Below are 21,243 nucleotides of genomic sequence, written 5' to 3'. Positions count from 1 at the left end.
GATAAGCTGAACAAGAGGAGGATGTTCCTCAACAAAAAAAACGGCCTAAATATTTGTCAAAAATAAAATAATTTCCTGATCTTTTTTATATCTCTCAGATATAGGAAAAAACACTTCAAAACAAACTTCCTTTAGATTTGTTTTACTATCTGTGTGTCTAACCCTTAACCTCATTGAAACTAACCATAACCCTAGCCCTCACTGAAACTATCCACAACCCTTAACCTAATTGAAACTATCCATAACCATAACCCTAAACCTCACTGAAACGATACCTAATCCTTAACCTCATGGCCTTGGGAAGATGTTTTGGGTTGGGGTTGCTGATTATCATTTTTGTGAGATCATACACGAGCATTAAAGGCCTAGTACACTATTTTAAAAATATATTAATCAGGGGGTGCTGCATCACCCTCAGCACCTCTACCTCCCACGGCTATACCTAACCTTAACCTAACCCTAGATCCTATAACTAACCTTAACCTAACCCTAGATCCTAAACCTAACCTTAACCTAACCCTAGATCCTAAACCTAACCTTAACCTTCATGTATTTTGACCCCTATGCCTAAACAATATGTGTCTTATATTACTCAAATATCCACTTCCTTAATAAATAATATATTACAGGTCATCAGTTGTGACTGTACTATGTGTTTCTGTTTGACAGCTCTGTGTGTTGTGGAGTCAGCTGGCATTAATGTGACGGGGGTGGTAGGAGGACAAGTCAAAATCACCTGTTCTTATTCATGGGCAGAGGACAATGACAAATATTTCTGTAATGAAAGCTGCTCCAAGAACGATATTCTCATTCAGAGCGAAGGTAACCTAAATTACAAAAACAAAGGCAGATTCTCCATCCTGAACACAATAAATGGAGTTTTCACTGTGACCATAAATCAACTGGAGAAGTCAGACTCTGGGAAATACTGGTGTGGAGTGAACAGATTATTGAAGGACACCTTTACTGAAGTCCATCTCAAAGTTACAGATGGTAAGTTCACTCTCAATAGATATTGGTTAATTGTGGAGAGGCTTCCTGACTTATTTCCTCACATAAAGTTATTTTTGTATTGGTGTTTATCTGTACTTTCTATTGACTCACAGCTCCTCCCACTCCTACACCATCACCTGTCACCTCCAGACCCCATGTCTCCACAACCCTCCCAAACCTCTCTACAACATCCCCAAACACCTCCACAACCCTCCCAAACCTCTCTACAACATCCTATCTGACATCTGGAGACATCAGTGGTCACTCTTCATCTAGAGCAGGTATGATGAATCTCTCATCTCAGACATTACAGGTAATGTGTTGTGATATCAAATGCTGTTATGCTGGAGAAAATCAATTGTAACTGTTCATGCTTTGGACAAATCTCTCTCTCTATCTAGATGGTCCTCCCTCAGACTACTCTCCTGGTGCAGAACAGAGTCAGACTGCTGGTAAGTTTCATGTCTACTGATTTCAGTGGTGGCAGAAGTCTCAGAAGTGAAGATTTAGCTAACAGCTAATTTACATTTGTCCCAGGGAAGATTTGAGGCCATGTAGATGTCTCTCAGAGGCCCACAGGAAGTGATGCAACATTTAAGGTTTTGTAGAGAGCTGCTGCTGACACCAGGTCCTCTGTTGCTATGGTTACTCTGATCAGTTACTCATAGTCTCTTCCTTTATCACACCTTGATTATGTATCTTGTCTGTCTGTCTGTCTGTCTGTCTGTCTGTCTGTCTGTCTGTCTGTCTGTCTGTCTGTCTGTCTGTCTGTCTGTCTGTCTGTCTGTCTGTCTGTCTGTCTGTCTGTCTGTCTGTCTGTCTGTCTGTCTGTCTGTCACCTAACAGACCCTACCAACCAACTGACTGACTAAACAACTGACCAACCTTTCAATCTACCTTACTTTACCTTATTGACTGACCTATCCACCAATCTACCTTACTTTACCTTATTGACTGACCTATCCACCAATCTACCTTTACCTTATTGACTGACCTATCCACCAGTCTACTAACCAACCCACCAGAGGAACCTGGTTACGATCCATCAGTATGATATCTATAGACTGTAAAGCATTGGGTTGAGTTATTCTGGTCATTACTGGAAAAGCTGGAAGATTGGGGAAAGTTACTGAAATGTTTAAACCCTGATGAAGTCTCTCCTCCTGTCTGTGGTCAGGTCTGATGGTATATATGATATATACAGTACTCTGTAAAGTCTCTCCTCCTGTCTGTGGTCAGGTCTGATGGTATCTATGATATATACAGTACTCTGTAAAGTCTCTCCTCCTGTCTGTGGTCAGGTCTGATGGTATCTATGATATATACAGTACTCTGTAAAGTCTTTTTCAGCTTTAAAGTACTGTAAAGTCTCTCCTCCTGTCTGTGGTCAGGTCTGATGGTGTGGACCAGTGCTGGTCTGGTAGTCATGGTGACAGTGTTAGGACTGGTCCTGCTCCTGTTCTACAGACAGAGGAGAGGAACCAGGAGAACACCACACCACCACCAGTCTCCTCCAACACACAACCTGACCCTACTGGAGAGGTGAGAGATACAAGTGTGTGTGTGTGTGTGTGTGTGTGTGTGTGTGTGTGTGTGTGTGTGTGTGTGTGTGTGTGTGTGTGTGTGTGTGTGTGTGTGTGTGAGAGAGTGTGTGTGAGAGTGTGTGTGTGTGTGAGTGTTTGTGAGGTGTGTGTGCGTGTGCGTGTGTGTGTGTGTGTGTGTGTGTGTGTGTCTGTCAGTGAGTGCGTGTGTGTGTTTGTGTGTGGTGTGTGTGTGTGTGTGTGTGTGTGTGTGTGTGTGTGTGTGTGTGTGTGTGTGTGTGTGTGTGTGTGTGTGTGTGTGTATCCATAATAACTTGTAGTGTAGAGGTGATAGACAGGGAGGTGGTAAACTAAACATTAAGGGTTGAGTATGTGAGTCTACAGCCTCTAGTTGGTTTCTACTGTAGTCTTTTATCATTCTGTAGCTTGTTGTCATTACATGAAGAAAAACAGTGGCAAACAACACATGTTGATGGTTGAGGGCCTTCCACTTATTTTCATATCTGAACATGTATTTATTGCCATTGGTTCTGTATGCAGGTTGACTGTGTGTATGAGGAGATCAGAGAGGCAGACAGACAGACAGACAGACACACTCCCTGTGGTCATCTCTACAGTGTACTCTACTGTCAATTCACGTACCAACTTTACAACCTACCCTGCTGACCAAGTCTCTATAACCTACTCTACTGGCCATGCTATCGGTGTCCCACACTGTGACATCTATGCTAACGGTAGCTGCCACAAAGATGATATAAATCCAAGCTATTCTACTGCAGATCACCCAGCTTCTCTTATCTACTCCAATATGAATCTACCCAAAGATTCTAGAGTCTCTTCAAGACCTCCAACAGCCAGTGGAACCCAGGATGATTCCGTCTACTCTACAGCCCAGCGACCCAAAGATACTGTAGAATTTACAAGATGCCCTGCTGTAGACCGCTCTAACGACACTCCAGAAGATGCCATCTACCCAAAATAATGTAGTACCCTAGAATCTATACAAGGGATGCATCCAAATGACACCCTATAACCTATCCCCCATATAGACCCTGGTCAAAGGCAGTGCTCTATAGGGAACAAGGTGACATCTGGGATGAAGAAGAGCTCCCTGTAGAGAGATGAAGGGTTGTCACCACAGAGCCGCCATCTTGGAATAACATAAAAAACGGTTTCAAATCCTCCTTGACATATTGTATTAAAATGTTATTAAAACAGCTCATGTGGTTTTACTGTATATAATGTATGTAAAATATGAACATCTGGCTTTAAAACTCTTTAGGGATAGGGGGCAGCATTGGGAAGTTTGGATGAAAAGCGTGCCCAGAGTAAACTGCCTGTTACTCAGGCCCAGAAGCAAGAATATGCAGAGAAACACTCTGAAGTTTCTAAAACTGTTTGAATGATGTATGTGAGTATAACAGAACTCACATGGCAGGCAAAAACCTGAGAAAAATCCAACCAGGAAGTGGGAAATCTGAGGTTTGTAGTTTTTCAAGTGATTGCCTATCCAATATACAGTGTAAATGGGGTCATATTGCACTTCCTAAGGCTTCCACTAGATGTCAACAGTCTTTAGAACGTTGTTTCAGGCTTCTACTGTGAAGGGGGAGAGAATAAGAGCTGTTTGAATCAGGGGTCTGGCAGAATGCCATGAGCTATGTCTCGCACGCGGCCGTGAGTGCGAGCTGAGTTCCCTTTCATTTCTATAGACAAAGGAATTGTCCGGTTGGAATATTATTGAAGATTTATGATAAAAACATCCTAAAGATTGATTCTATACATCGTTTGACATGTTTCTACAAACTGTAATGGAACTTTTTTGACTTTTCGTCTGGACTTAGTGCCTGCGCCTTGTGCATTTTTGGATTAGTGAACTGAACGTGCGAACAAAAAGGAGTTATTTGGACATAAAGATGAACTTTATCGAACAAAACTAACATTTATTGTGGAACGGGGATCCCTGGGAGTGCATTCCGATGAAGATCATCAAAGGTAAGTGAATATTTGTAACGCTATTTCTGACTTTTACTGACTCCACAACTTGGCTGGAATCTGTATGGCTTGTTTTGGTGTCGGAGTGCTGTACTCAGATTATTTCATGGTGTGCTTTTGCCGTAAAGCTTTTTTGAAATCTGACACAGCGGTTGCAATAAGGATTCGTTTATTTTTAATACTACGCATAAAAGTTGTATCTTTCATCAAAGTTTATGATGAGTATTTCTGTAAATTGATGTGGCTCTCTGCAAATTCGCCGAATGCTTTCGAGGCACAACATTACTGAACATAACACGCCAAAGTAAACTGAGATTTTTGGATATAAATATGAACTTTATCGAACAAAACATACATGTATTGTGTAACATGAAGTCCTATGAGTGTCATCTGATGAAGATCATCAAAGGTTAGTGATTAATTTTATCTTTATTTCTGCTTTTTGTCACTCCTCTCTTTGGCTGGAAAATGGCTGTATGTTTTTTTGTGACTAGGCGCTGACCTAACATAATCGTATGGTGTGCTTTCGCTGTAAAGCCTTTTTGAAATCTCACACGATGGCTAGATTAACAAGAAGTTAAGCTTTAATTTGGTGTATTGCACTTGTGAATGTATGAAAGTTAAATATTTCCAATAAAAGAAATTGAATTTCGTGCTCTGCCATTTCACCGGATATTGTCGAGGCGGAACCCCTAGCCATAACAGGTTAAAATAACTTTTTATCTCCAGATTTTGTGAAAGTCAACCAACATTATTGGAAATATTTGTGTAAATATGAACTATGTGTTTTGTCATATCATCTTGGCTTCATTTTGTCTGTTATAATAATGAAGACAGTAATACCATAATAGTCAGTTGTACCTGTGAGATTTACATATTTATTGTATATGTACATCAACTGTGTCTTTTAAAGAATTTCATTAAAACTCATCAAAATGTTTAAAACAATGTGAATGTGGAGTATTAGTGTGTGTATGTGTATGTGTGTGTGTGTGTGTGTATTTGTGAGTGTGTGTGTGTAGTGTGTGTTTTTCAGTGTGTGTGTGTGTGTCTGGATATAAAGAGGAAGAGTGTCCACTAGAACCACCTGAGATACACACACACACACACACACACACACATACACACTGAAAAGCCACAGAGAGAGCAGACTCAGCAGCAACTTCCACCAAACCAGAGCGGCGTCCGGCTACTAGGGTGTAGTGCAATTCCTATGGCTTCCACAGGGTGTCAGCAGTCTATGTTCAAGGTTTCAGGCTTGTAACTTACAAAACAAATAAGAAATATCAGTTTTAGTACAGGGACACAGTCTTGGAAAACATGAAATAGCCCTATTTTGAGAAGTGAGGTATCACAATCTCTTTCAATAATGGCAGGAATGGAGGAGGACTTTATTCCAGTGAGATTGCTAAGGCGAACACCGCCATGTTTAGTTTTGCCCAACCTAGATCGAGGCATAGACACGGTCTCAATGGGGATAGCTGAGCTGACTACACTGACTGTGCTAGTGGCAGACTCCACTAAGCTGGCAGGCTGGCTAACAGCCTGTTCTAAGACTCTGCTGTAGAGCTCATCACTCCCCCTAACTGGGAGGGGGACAATTACTCGATGCCGACAAGTCTTTTTAGCTGATTTACACGCTGAAGCTATGTTGCGCTTGGTGACCTCTGACTGTTTCATCCTAACATCGTTGGTGCCGATGTGGATAACAATATCCCTATACTCTCTACACTCGCCAGTTTTAGCCTTAGCCAGCACCATCTTCAGATTATCCTTAACGTCGGTAGCCCTGCCCCCTGGTAAACAGTGTATGATCGCTGGATGATTCGTTTTAAGTCTAATACTGCAGGTAATGGAGTCGCAAATGTCAAGGCTTTTCAATTTGTCAGAGCTAATGGTGGGAGGCCTCGGCGTCTCAGACCCCGTAACGGGAGGAGTAGAGACCAGAGAAGGCTCAGCCTCTGACTCCGACCCGTTGCTTAACCTGTTAGGGCTAGGGGGCAGTATTGACACGGCTGGATAAAAAACATACCCGATTTAATCTGGTTACCACTCCTACCCAGTAACTAGAATATGCATATACTTATTACATATGGATAGAAAACACCCTAAATTTTCTAAAACTGTTTGAATGGTGTCTGTGAGTATAACAGAACTCAAATGGCAGGTCAAAACCTGAGAGATTCCTTTACAGGAAGTGGCCTGTCTGACCATTTCTTGAACTTCTTTTCCATCTCTATCATTTACTAAGGATCTCTGCTCTAACGTGACACTTCCCACGTCGTCCAAAGGCGCTCAGAGCCCGGGAAAAAACAGAATGTCGTCATTCCAGCCCCAGGCTGAAACACATTATCGCCTTTCTCAAGTGGCCGATCAAGGGACACTGGGCTTATGCGCGTGACCCCGACCGCCCCGCCTTTGGGATTTTTTCCTCTGTTTGCCGAAAAGGAGATTCCCTGTCGGAATATTATCGCTTTTCTACGAGAAAAATGTCGTAAAAATTGATTTTAAACAGCGGTTGACATGCTTCGAAGTACGGTAATGGAATATTTAGAATTTTATTGTCACGAATTGCGCCATGCGCGCGACACTTCTTTACTATTTCGGATAGTGTCTGGAACGCACGAACAAAACGCCGCTATTCGGATATAACGATGGATTATTTTGGACCAAACCAACATTTGTTATTGAAGTAGCAGTCCTGGGTGTGCATTCTGACGAAGACAACAAAAGGTAATCAAACTTTTATAATAGTAAATATGATTATGGTGAGTGCTAAACTTGCCGGGTGTCTAAATAGCGAGCCCGTGATGCCTGGGCTATGTACTTAGAATATTGCAAAATGTGCTTTCACCAAAAAGCTATTTTAAAATCGGACATATCGAGTGCATAGAGGAGGTCTGTATCTATAATTCTTAATGGGGAGAACCGGTTGAAAGTTTCTGTCGGCTGAATGAGCGACACCGGTTGAGCATTCCTACAGCATTTCCTTCCAGAAGCCATGAGAAAATTGTCCGGCTGCGGGGACTGTGTGAGCGGACTTAAACTACTATCTGTACTTACTGGTGGCACAGACGCTGTTTCATCCTTTCCTACACTTAAATTACCCTTGCCTAACGATTGCGTCTGAAGCTGGGCTTGCAGCAAAGCTATCCTCGCCATAAGGCGATCGTTCTCCTGTATATTATGAGGCATCATGTTAATGTTACTACTTAGCTTGGAGGTCCTGACGAACCATGTCCAGATAAACCGTCCGGGGTGAAAAAGTTGAATGAAAAATCGAGCGAGGAAAAAACAAAAAATATAAACGGTAAGGTTAACAACAAAAAGAATGTCACCTGTTACAAGCAAGTTATTGACTTCATGGACCTTGTTTCTTAGGCTACATATGTTAATATGAGCTATTTTTAGCACTTTTCTGGGTTGCTTGATTGTTTTTAATGCTTTACTGGGAAGCTTATCAGAGGTAGACTTACTCATGTTATTTACATTGGAGCTGATAGTGCAGCGTTAGCTGCATAAAGTGGTCTTATTACTATTGTACACCACCTCAGTGCTAACAGCGTAACTCTGGTTTATAGGCTCATCATTACTGCTTACAATAGCTGTAGGATAAACAGATGTATTCGGTGCAATTAGGAGTACATAAATTAAATGACTTTCATTGTGTTTGCCAATGCCCCTAAGATCATGTACATTTGATGCATCATTATGACGACTCATTGTCACAATGGTAGGGATTAACTGAGCTGGTCTTGGATCATTTACCAGTCATTGTTTCAACGCAGTCTTGAAATGCGTGGACAGAGTCCAGGAGCCAAGATGATTTGTATGGACTCTGTTATTCCTGTAGAGTATCTTCTGTTTCCAGAAGTTGTCAAAGTTATCAATAAAAGTGACTCCAGCAGAGCTACAGTAGTCTTTTAGCCAGATATGTAATGCCAGCAGTCTGCTGAAGCTTTCACACCCGCGGCCCAACGATGGTATTGGCCGTTTTTGGAGTCTTTTAATGCTAAAATCAGTTCTTTAAAATCCATTTACAAATGTTCCGAGCTAGCCCTCCTGATGTCGTTTGACCGCACATGGACTATGACAGTGTCACGCCCTGACCTGAGAGAGCCGTTTTTCTCTGTTTAGTTAGGTCAGGGTGTGATATGGGGTGGGCATTCTATGTATTTTATTTCTATGTTTTGGCCAGGTATGTTTTCCAATCAGAGGCAGCTGTCTATCGTTGTCTCTGATTGGGAGCCATACTTAGGCAGCCTTTTCCCACCTGGGTTTTGTGGGTAGTTATTTTCTGTTTTGTTACTCTGTGACCTGGCGGAACTGTTTGGCTGTTTTCGGTTTGTTTCTTTGTTATAGTGTTTTCATTGTCTAAATAAATATAATGAACACTCACCCCGCTGCGCTTTGGTCCCCTCCTTTCGACAGCCGTAACAGACAGTGTCAGCTACCGGCATCTGTGGTAGAACAGTCGGAAGCAGCCTTGTTATGTCCTGTACTCGTGCTCTTGTGTAGCACAGGGTTTTTGCCTTGGGGACTGAGATGTTTCTCACCATAGAACTGCCTATGATGACAGCTGGTTGAATGGGCCGGTCTCTCAGGCAGCCTCACGGTCTGGTGAGGCTGGGAGCTCTGAGGATCTGATCCCGAGGTAGAAGGCACCGAAGAGGGAGACAGAGCCGAGGATGAAGATGCAGCTACCTCCGGATCCGATCTTGATTGGGAAGCCACCAAGGACGAAGGCGCCAGAACCTCTGAATCCAGGGCGGCAAAGTTGTTTCTGGTCTGTGTCAGTTCCGGACTCAACATCTCCATGGAGACCCCCGTTGCCAGAGGACGCCATCTTCAACTTCTACGGCAAGTGACGTACCTCCATGGCTGGTTTGTTGGGTCGAGCTCAGCTCTGTTCTCCAGGGAAGGGGGAGACCCCTTCGGGGATGGAACCCTGCCTAGCCCCGGCCAGTCGGCTGTGGAAAGCCGTCACGGTGGCAAAACTTCCACCAGACCAGAGCGACGTCCGGCTACTGGGGTGGAAGCAAAAGAAAACGTAGGTGGGCGTGGGTTCCCCACTAACTTATGTAGGTTTGCTACTTGCTTGCTAAGAGTAGCTACTTCACTCCTGTAGTCCTCCTCAAGCAAGCATTTGCTACATTGAACGGCAGCGTGGTCCACATTGTACCGGGAACAGGGCAAAGTAAACACAGCTCCTGCAACGCTGGAAACGTTTAATAGCGTCCTCCATAGCTGGCTCGGCGTCCTCCATTTGAGGACGCCGAGCCAGCTATGCTAGCCGGGCTTTCGCGTCTCTCCCCCTATACGGAAGCTGGCAGGATCCCGGGACAGATTGCAGCTCTCACAGCAATTAAGCCCAACAGAGACTGCAGGATTCAAAATAAAATAAAACCGAGGTCTTCAGTTCAGGTTTCAGCGATCAACAGGTTTCACTATCGGATTTCGGCAGCATTCAACAACAACAAACATGTGTCGCGCTCTGAGGACGTGCAGCTAGTGATAGACAACATACTCAGTGTAGGGTGTAGTGAAGGTACTACATAAAATCTTATGTCAAACTTTATAAATGGTGTGTAAATGTAGGGTGACATAACCATTCCCATTGTTTGCTGACATAACCTTTCCACCAGTAGGCTGACATAACAATAGCAAATGTTTGGAGACAAAACCATTCCCACAGTATTTTGACATAACCATTCCCACTGTAGGGTGACATAACAATTCCCACTGTAGGGTGACATAACCATTCCCACTGTAGGGTGACATAACAATTCCCACTGTAGGGTGACATAACCATTCCCACTGTAGGGTGACATAACCATTCCCACTGTAGGGTGACATAACCATTCCCACAGTAGGGTGACATAACCATTTCCACTGTAGGGTGACATAATAATTCACACTGTAGTGTGACATAACCATTCCCACAGTAGGGTGACAAAACCATTCCCACTGTAGGGTAACAAAACCATTCTCACAGTAGGGTGACATAATCATTCCCACTTTAGGGTGACATAACCGTTCCCACAGTAGGGTGACATAACCATTCCCACTGTAAGGTGACATAACCATTCCCACAGTAGGGTGACATAACCATTCCCAATATAGGGTGATATAACCATTCCCAATATAGGGTGATATAACAATTCCCACTGTTGGGTGACATAATCATTCCCACAGTAGGGTGACATATCCATTCCCAATATAGGGTGACGTAACAATTCCCACTGTTGAGTGACATAACCATTCCCACTGTTGGGTGACATAACCATTGCCACAGTAGGGTGACATAACCATTCTCACAGTAGGGTGACATAACCATTCCCACTATAGGGTGACATAACAATTCCCACTGTAGGGTGACATAACCGTTCCCACTATAGAGCGACATAACCATTGTGAATTGCCAAATGTGTCATAATGCACTATATATGTTTATACAGAATTTATAGAGTATGACACATAGTTTATAGATAATTTGTGAAGCATTTATGTGGTGCTTATGAAGCCTTTATGTCTAGCCTTTATAAATTGTACTAAATTTAAAATAGGACCGTTAATTCGAACCCTGTCTATTAGAGGTCTAGGATAATGTTGAACCTGTGTTTTAATCCTAACCCTGTCTAATAGAGGTATAGGATAATGTTGAGCCTGTGTTTTAATCCTAACTCTGTCTAATAGAGGTCTAGGATAATGTTGAGCCTGTGTTTTAATCCTAACCCTGTCTAATAGAGGTCTAGGATAATGTTGAGCCTGTGTTTTAATCCTAACCCTGTCTAATAGAGGTTCAGGATAATGCTGAGCCTGTGTTTTAATCCTAACTCTGTCTAATAGAGGTATAGGATAATGTTGAGCCTGTGTTTTAATCCTAACCCTGTCTAATAGAGGTCCAGGATAATGTAGAGCCTGTGTTTTAATCCTAACCCTGTCTAATAGAGGTCCAGGATATTGTTGAGTCTGTGTGAGTCTGTTTATCAAATCAGGTGAGTGTTTTTTCTCGTAACAGAGAACTGTGCTTGTTTCTCTTCTCAGGACTGTTCCGTCTTGACTTTCTCACTTACTGGGAAACTGTGTGTGTGTGTGTGTGTGTGTGTGTGTGTGTGTGTGTGTGTGTGTGTGTGTGTGTGTGTGTGTGTGTGTGTGTGTGTGTGTGTGTGTGTGTGTGTGTGTGTGTGTGTGTGTGTGTGTGTGTGTGTGTGTGTGTGTGTGTGAGTGTGTGAGAGAGAGAAACAGAGAGTGTGAGGGAGAGTGTATGAGAGAGAGAAACAGAGAGTGTGAGGGAGAGTGTGTATGTGTGTTTAGAGTGCAGTAATTCACCTTTCACTGTTTATCTTTAGTTACTGTCTCTACAGACCTCGAGAGCCCTCCCCAGAACAGATAAAACAACCAAACACTATGAGTTAAATACACGTGTGTGTGTGTGTGTGTGTGTGTGCGTGTGCGCTTTTTATTTGATAATGCCCGAGAAGCCGGTGTTTGGAGGATATATTGGCATGGGTTCTGTCAGGCCCGAGGATATATTGTCACGGGTGTTGTTAGGCCCGAGGATATATTGGCATGGGTTTTGTCAGGCCCGAGGATATATTGGCACGGGTGTTGTTAGGCCCGAGGATATATTGGCATGGGTGTTGTTAGGTCCGAGGATATATTGGCACGGGTGTTGTTAGGTCCGAGGATATATTGGCACTACTGTAGTTAGGCCCGAGGATATATTGCCATGGGTGCTGTCAAGCCCGAGGATATATTGGCATGGGTGTTGTTAGTTTTCAAGGGCATTATCAGTTTTATACAACGGGTTGCCAAAATATTCAAACAATGGTTTTCATATTTTCATTAAAAACTTTATTTTGATGAATTTGTTAATACTAATTCATCCTTCCACAAGATAATAGTCCAGAACAAATCTAGGGTTGCTATCCAAGCCAGCTAGCTGGTTGTTTGTTCTAGCAGTTCAGTTGGCAAAGATGTGACCCAGTCGACTGTCTGAGATAAGCTGCCCGCCTGCCTGTCTTGTCCCGACTCCAAACTGCTACACGTTCATTATGATGCAATAGCTGGAGATCGAATATCAATATTGAAACAATGTTGCAAATGTGAGAGAGACAGACAGCAAGGTTTATACAAATCTCCGCCATTGAAAACCAATTGTTCGTCACGCCCTGGCCATAGAGAGGGTTTTATTCTCTATTTTGGTTAGGCCAGGGTGTGACTAGGGTGGGCATTCTATGTCCTTTTTTCTATGTTTTTGATTTTCTTTGTTTTGGCCTGGTATAGCTCTCAATCAGGGACAGCTGTACATCGTTGTCGCTGATTGGGAGCCATACTTAGGTAGCCTGTTTTCCTTTGGGTTTTGTGGGTGGTTAATTTCTGTTTAGTTGTCTAACCTGACAGAACTGTGGGCTATCGTTTTTGTTTCTTTGTTAGAGTAGGTCAGGGCGTGACAGGGGGTGTTTTGGGTTTTTCTATGTTTTGTATATCTATGTTTAGGTTCTAGTTTTCTATTTCTATGTTTTTTGGGGGGGGATGATCTCCAATTAGAGGCAGCTGGTCCTCGTTGTCTCTAATTGGAGATCATACTTAAGTAGGGGTAGTTGTCTTCTGTTTAGTTTTCTGTACCTGACAGAACTGTGCGCTTTCGTTTCCTCTTTGTTATATTTTCTTTAGTGTTCTGAGTAAAAATAAATATTCATCATGAGCAATCAACACGCTGCGCTTTGGTCCCCTCTCTACGACAGCTGTTACACTTGTGAAAAAGACACAGGCTGGAATGAGGTTTTAACCAATCAGCTTTAAGGAGTATACCCACCCATTGTATAATTTAAGAAAAACTTAATCAAGTGTCCATATTCATGTATATTTATTCAAACAAATTACCCAACTATAAATGTGTGTCTAAAACACACACACACACACACACACACACACACACACACACACACACACACACACACACACACACACACACACACACACTCTCTGACATGTAAGAAAACCCCAGATATCAACATACAGTAGAGAAAGAGGAACTGACGATTACAATCCAGAGAGAGAGAGAGAGAGAGAGAGCGAGAACAAGAGAAAGAGAGAGAGAGACTGGACTAAACAGCTACCAGAACTCTTAAACATGGTTAGAGTTGTGTTCATAGCTACTAGGAGGGACTGGGAGAGAGCCTGAGTATCTGGGACTAGACTGGTAGTGACTGGTAGAGAGTCTGAGTATCTGGGACTAGACTAGTAGTGACTGGTAGAGAGTCTGAGTATCTGAGACTATACTGGTAGTGACTGGTAGAGAGTCTGAGTATCTGGGACTAGACTGGTAGTGACTGGTAGAGAGTCTGAGTATCTGGGACTAGACTAGTAGTGACTGGTAGAGAGTCTGAGTATCTGAGACTATACTGGTAGTGACTGGTAGAGAGTCTGAGTATCTGGGACTAGACTGGTAGTGACTGGTAGAGGACTGGAGTGAGTAGAGAACAGTATCATTTTTACAACATAGGAGGGAAGCCAGAGAGCAGAATGAGGAATCTCATGTCTGTCAACATCAGCCTCCTCTGTGGTGAGTACTATTACAATGTATTAAATAAATACACACCCCATATTGAACTGTTACTATCAGACCTCAATACATTAATACACACCCCATATTGAACTGTTACTATCAGACCTCAATACATTAATACACACCCCATATTGAACTGTTACTATCAGACCTCAATACATTAATACACACCCCATATTGAACTGTTACTATCAGACCTCAATACATTAATACACACCCCATATTGAACTGTTACTATCAGACCTCAATACATTAATACACACCCCATATTGAACTGTTACTATTAGACCTCAATACATTAATACACACCCCATATTGAACTGTTACTATCAGACCTCAATACATTAATACACACCCCATATTGAACTGTTACTATCAGACCTCAATACATTAATACACACCCCATATTGAACTGTTACTATTAGACCTCAATACATTAATACACACCCCATATTGAACTGTTACTATCAGACCTCAATACATTAATACACACCCCATATTGAACTGTTACTATCAGACCTCAATACATTAATACACACCCCATATTGAACTGTTACTATCAGACCTCAATACATTAATACACACCCCATATTGAACTGTTACTATTAGACCTCAATACATTAATACACACCCCATATTGAACTGTGTTACTCACTGAACACATCACTCAATTCTTATACTACAGTGATCAATACTGTACTTTTCTTTATCCTTCAACACTGTTTTACTGTATTGCTGTCGTCCTAAACACATACATGTACTGTATCACTCAGTCCCAGATTATAAAACATTCTCTACCTGTCACTCAACTATCTCCCTTATCTGACTGTCTGTGAAACATGGTGACTATGGCAACTGTTATTGTAGAGATGATGTGAATGTGTTTCTTTGGTTGTTTCATAGCTGTGAGCTGTGTGATGTCAGGAGTGATCACAAAGAGATGGAAAGAAGGAGGAAATTCTAGCATTCAGTGTCCTTATGACCGGGGGTTTGAGACATACCAGAAGTACCTCTCTAAAGGGATCTGGGCCTACCGGGTTTATTTAATCAAAACCCAAACGCATCAGAACCCAGTGTGGACTCATAAAGGGAGATTTTCTCTGTATGACGACACAGAGAGAAGATTCTTCACTGTGACCATCACTAACCTGATCCTAGAGGATTCAGGGACCTACTGGTGTGAAATAAACACATGGTGGTGGTATAACAAGACTGAAGTCAGGATCACTGTGGACAGAGGTTGGTGTCTAAGACGTCCTATCAGTGTGCTTAAGTCTGACTACATTTTACACGTTATATATTAGTGTTGATGTATTCTCTCTCTCTCTCTCTCTCCTTTACTCTCTCTTTTCCTCTCTCTGCAGCTCTTTCTCCTCCCAACCCTGGCTCTGTCACCTCCAGACCTCTACTCTCCACGACACACCCATCAACAAACATCACCATGACAACTGACTCCTCTAACTCCACAGCAGGTATATTACCCTCAGAAGAACTGCTCTCTAAAGCCTACACACTTATCTGTAGGCCTACCTCTCTCTCTCTCTCTCTCTCTCTCTCTCTCTCTCTCTCTCTATCTCTGTCCCTCCTCTGTCGTCTTTCTCTCTGTCTTTCTGTCTTCCTTTTGTTCTTCCCCTCACATCTCCTCCGCTCCCCTTCACATCTCCCTCTCACATCTCCTCTTCTCCTCTCCCCCCATCACATCTCTTCATCTCCACTCTCTCCCCTCACATCTCCCTCTCCCCCAGTCACTGATATTAACCATGTTATTTAGTCCCTATAACCTGTTCAGTCATTATCTTTAGTATTGTAACTGTACTCAGAGAGGGTCTGCATTGAGAGACTAGTAGTTATAGTCATTATCTTTAGTCTTGTAACTGTACTCAGAGAGGTTCTGTATTGAGAGACTAGTAGGTACAGTCATTATCTTTAGTCTTGTAACTGTACTTAGAGAGGTTCTGTATTGAGAGACTCGTTATAGTCATTATCTTTAGTCTTGTAACTGTACTCAGAGAGGTTCTGCATTGAGAGACTAGTAGTTATAGTCATTATTTTTAGTATTGTAACTGTACTCAGAGAGGTTCTGTATTGAGAGACTAGTAGTTGTAGTCGTTGTGTGTTTATGACAATAAGAACATCAGGGCCTCAAGGTCAAGTTTTACACCACTTCCTCTGAAACACACATAGTGGGTACGACTTTCAGTCTCGGAAACACACACCCCAAACCACACACGTAAACAAGTACGCAGGCGCATTCTCTCTCGTTCTGTCTCTCTCTCTATTCAAGAGGCTTTATTGGCATGAGTAAAAAAAATAAACATAAGTATGAGTTGTATTTACAATGATGCTTCTTCTTCACTTCTCTCTCTCTCTCTCTCTCTTTCTCTGTGGCTCTCTCGGTCTCTCTCTCTCTCTCTCTCTCTCTCTCTCTCTCTTTTCTCTCATTCTCTCACTCTGATTGTTGGAGGGTTTTCACCTTACTTATTTGAAGCATTATGTTCCTACAGATAGGACCAACGGAACAGTAAGAACATCAGCATCACCACCCACAAACATGAGTAGAACACAAGGTAACAACAGCATCACCACCACAGACATGACTAGAACACAAAGTAACAACAGCATCACCACCACCACCACAGACGTGACTAGAACACAAGGTAACAACAGCATCCACCACCACAGACATGACTAGAACACAAGGTAACAACAGCATCACCACCACCACAGACATGACTAGAACACAAGGTAACAACAGCATCACCACCACCACAGACATGACTAGAACACAAGGTAACAACAGCATCACCAACACAGACATGACTAGAACACAAGGTAACAACAGCATCACCACCACAGACATGACTAGAACACAAGGTAACAACAGCATCAACACCACAGACATGACTAGAACACAAGGTAACAACAGCATCAACACCACAGACGTGACTAGAACACAAGGTAACAACAGCATCAACACCACAGACATGACTAGAACACAAGGTAACAACAACATCAACATCACAGACATGACTAGAACACAAGGTAACAACAGCATCACCACCACAGACATGACTAGAACACAAGGTAACAACAGCATCAACACCACAGACATGACTAGAACACAAGGTAACAACAACATCAACATCACAGACGTGACTAGAACACAAGGTAACAACAGCATCACCACCACAGACATGACTAGAACACAAGGTAACAACAGCATCTCCACCACAGACATGAATAGAACACAAGGTAACAACAGCATCACCACCACCACAGACATGACTAGAACACAAGGTAACAACAGCATCACCACCACAGACATGACTAGAACACAAGGTAACAACAGCATCACCACCACAGACATGACTAGAACACAAGGTAACAACAGCATCACCACCCACAGACATGACTAGAACACAAGGTAACAACAACATCTCCACCACAGACATGAATAGAACACAAGGTAACAACAGCATCACCACCACCACAGACATGACTAGAACACAAGGTAACAACAGCATCACCATCACAGACGTGACTAGAACACAAGGTAACAACAGCATCACCACCACAGACATGACTAGAACACAAGGTAACAACAGCATCATCACCACAGACATGACTAGAACACAAGTTAACAACAGCATCATCACCACAGACATGACTAGAACACAAGGTAACAACAGCATCACCACCCACAGACATGACTAGAACACAAGGTAACAACAGCATCACCACCACAGACATGACTAGAACACAAGGTAACAACAGCATCACCACCACAGACATGACTAGAACACAAGGTAACAACAGCATCACCACCACAGACATGACTAGAACACAAGGTAACAACAGCATCACCATGGTAACATAAAGAACCCTCAGCACCAAATGACACTGAGAGATAAACTACAATTACCAAGAATCATATTGTAACATGATCTTATTTTTTATTTTATTTATATTTAACCTTTATTTAACTAGGCAAGTCAGTCAAGAACACATTCTTATTTACAATGACGGCCTACACCGGCCAATCCCGGACTACGCTGGGCCAAATGTGCATGGGACTCATGGGACTCCCATTCACGGCCGGTTGTGATACAGCCTGGAATCAAACCAGGGTGTCTGAGGTGGCACATCAAGCACTGAGATGCAGTGCCTTATACCGTTGCGCCACTCTTATTTTAACATGGACTACAACTACCAAGTTCAATTTATAGCATGGATTACAACTACCAAGCAACATACTGAAACATGGACTACAACTACCAAGCACCATACTGAAACATGGACTACAACTACCAAGCAACATACTGAAACATGGACTACAACTACCAAGCACCATACTGAAACATGGACTACAACTACCAAGCACCATACTGAAACATGGACTACAACTACAAAGCGCCATACTGTAACATGGACTATGACTTCCAAGCATCCTGCCCTCTTAAACTACAACTATGAATGTAAAGATACACCACCTTGTGGTGGAAACTAGTCATTACACCTCCAGACTGTGAATGAGATTGAACCATGACAAAAAAACATTGACTTTGCCTGATACTTCATATTAGATTGAATAATCTGACTGTGACTATTGATACCTCATTAACAATTCCTCTATATTTCTACTCTTCTCAACACCACCTGTTTCTCTGTCTAATGTTGTCTTCCCTCCTCCCTCCCTCTGAAATGGAAGAAACACAGAAGTACAGTCCAGTAGAGACTAACTAAATGTAGCATCACTGTAACATTATGCCTGTGTACTGTCTATGGGTGTTCTAGGTGATGTGATGTTCTCTGGTGTTGTTCTGGGTGTTCTAGGTGATGTGATGTTCTCTGGTGTTGGTCTGGGTGTTCTAGGTGATGTGATGTTCTCTGGTGTTGTTCTGGGTGTTCTAGGTGATGTGATGTTCTCTGGTGTTGGTCTGGGTGTTCTAGGTGATGTGATGTTCTCTGGTGTTGTTCTGGGTGTTCTAGGTGATGTGATGTTCTCTGGTGTTGGTCTGGGTGTTCTAGGTGATGTGATGTTCTCTGGTGTTGGTCTGGGTGTTCTAGGTGATGTGATGTTCTCTGGTGTTGGTCTGGGTGTTCTAGGTGATGTGATGTTCTCTGGTGTTGTTCTGGGTGTTCTAGGTGATGTGATGTTCTCTGGTGTTGGTCTGGGTGTTCTAGGTGATGTGATGTTCTCTGGTGTTGTTCTAGGTGTTCTAGGTGATGTGATGTTCTCTGGTGTTGGTCTGGGTGTTCTATGTGATGTGATGTTCTCTGGTGTTGGTCTGGGTGTTCTAGGTGATGTGATGTTCTCTGGTGTTGTTCTGGGTGTTCTAGGTGATGTTCTCTGGTGTTGGTCTGGGTGTTCTAGGTGATCTGATGTTCTCTGGTGTTGGTCTGGGTGTTCTATGTGATGTGATGTTCTCTGGTGTTGTTCTGGGTGTTCTAGGTGATGTTCTCTGGTGTTGTTCTGGATGTTCTAGGTGATGTGATGTTCTCTGGTGTTGGTCTGGGTGTTGTTCTACTACTGCTGGGTCTGCTGCTGTTCATGTTCTTTAGACAGAGGAGAGACAGAGACAGGAGACTAACAGGTACACCAGTGATCACACACAATTATTATTTAAAAAATAAAAAAATATGTAAAAAAATGTGTATAGGTTTTATTTAAATTAAAATAAATAAATAATCATCAACAATAAATCATCAGTGTTTGTTTTCGTCTTCAGCAGTCAAACACTCTGCCAGACTGTTGATGTCTGACTCCATGACAACCAACCAAGATCCAGTCACAGGAACCATCGCTAACCCCATCTATGCCACAGTAACCAATCAGAACCCAGATAAAGCGTGTGACATCACAACCATCTATGCCACGGCAACCAATCCTCGTCGAGATGACATCTACTCTAATGTTGGTCCGTCTACACAGGTTCCAGAGAGTGTGACCAATGCTACTGTCAAATTCCCCAGAGATCCAGCCTGTCTCCACTATGATACTGTCAACTTCCCCAGAGATCCAGCCTGTCTCCACTATGATACTGTTTCCTTCAGTAAAGACTCTGATGCTTGTAACCACCCAGACACTGACCCAACAGCTGTAGACACCTCATAATGTACTGCACCATTAAACACTCTGCTACATAGTCTACTACTGTAGACACCTCATAATGTACTGCACCATTAAACACTCTGCTACATAGTCTACTACTGTAGACACCTCATGATGTACTGCACCATTAAACACTCTGCTACATAGTCTACTACTGTAGACACCTCATGATGTACTGCACCGTTAAACACTGCTACATAGTCTACTACTGTAGACACCTCATCATGTACTGCACCATTAAACACTCTGCTACATAGTCTACTACTGTCGCTGATCTGTATGTCACAGCATGAATTAATTTTTTTGTGTTTTCATTCATTCATGTTTCCTGTTGTCATTGATTCATTCATTAGTGTTTTTAGTTCATTAATTTATTTGATTGTTAAAATGTGTAAATTCTTTCATTCATCATTCGTTAGTTCATCTGTTCGTTCATTCCTTATTTTGTTCATTTGTCAGTTGTTACGTCTGTACGTCCGTCCGTTCGTAATTTTTTTCTACTGTGAATGTAAAACTGGCTTGAACAAAAAGACACAGTTTGTAGTTTTTAGAAACCTTTGATTATTCATTGTATTTTACTCCACTTGATGGGAAATGAGACTATATGTATTTATCAATAAAGCAGCAATATATTTATATGTGTTTGATACGTTCCATTCTAGACATTACTATAAGTAGTCCTCCCCTCACCAGCCTCCACTGGTGCTGTCAGTAAACTCAGTACCTGTCTCATCAGCATGTACCACTGTCACTAGACTCACAGAGCTGAGATGGAGGGATAGATGGAGGGATAGATGGAAGTAGAGAGAGATGGAGGGAGAGTGATGGAGGGATAGATGGAGGGAGAGAGAGGTGGAGGGAGAGAGATGGAGGTAGAGAGATGGAGGGAGAGAGATGGAAGGATAGATGGAGGGAGGTCGCCCTCTAGTGACAGAATAACTCTGTTTCTCTCCTCTGTAGACAGCCTCCAGTGACAGAATAACTCTGGTTCTCTCCTCTGTAGACAGCCTCCAGTGACAGAATAACTG

The 21,243-nt window shown here is 42.6% G+C and overlaps 1 protein-coding gene across 2 annotated transcripts; it reads left to right on the top strand.

Moving 5' to 3' along the window:
* Positions 1 to 13,598: 13,598 nt before the first annotated feature.
* On the top strand, positions 13,599 to 20,844 carry LOC106591275 (CMRF35-like molecule 5). Of its 2 annotated transcripts, none has more exons than XM_045709664.1 (6): positions 13,599 to 14,100; positions 15,007 to 15,342; positions 15,468 to 15,575; positions 16,608 to 16,670; positions 19,590 to 19,697; positions 19,836 to 20,844. In XM_045709664.1, exons 1-6 carry the CDS (start codon positions 14,061 to 14,063, stop codon positions 20,216 to 20,218), a joined length of 1,038 nt encoding a protein of 345 aa, XP_045565620.1. In that variant the 5' UTR covers positions 13,599 to 14,060; the 3' UTR covers positions 20,219 to 20,844. The 2 variants fall into 2 exon arrangements, with proteins under 2 accessions (XP_045565620.1, XP_045565619.1); XM_045709663.1 differs by having other exon boundaries at positions 19,833 to 20,844.
* The last annotated feature ends 399 nt before the right edge of the window (positions 20,845 to 21,243 follow it).

The sequence above is a fragment of the Salmo salar genome, chromosome ssa02 (genome assembly GCF_905237065.1).
Source record: "Salmo salar chromosome ssa02, Ssal_v3.1, whole genome shotgun sequence".
NCBI classification, from domain to species: domain Eukaryota; kingdom Metazoa; phylum Chordata; class Actinopteri; order Salmoniformes; family Salmonidae; genus Salmo; species Salmo salar.
This window is presented reverse-complemented; position numbering and strand designations above follow the sequence as displayed.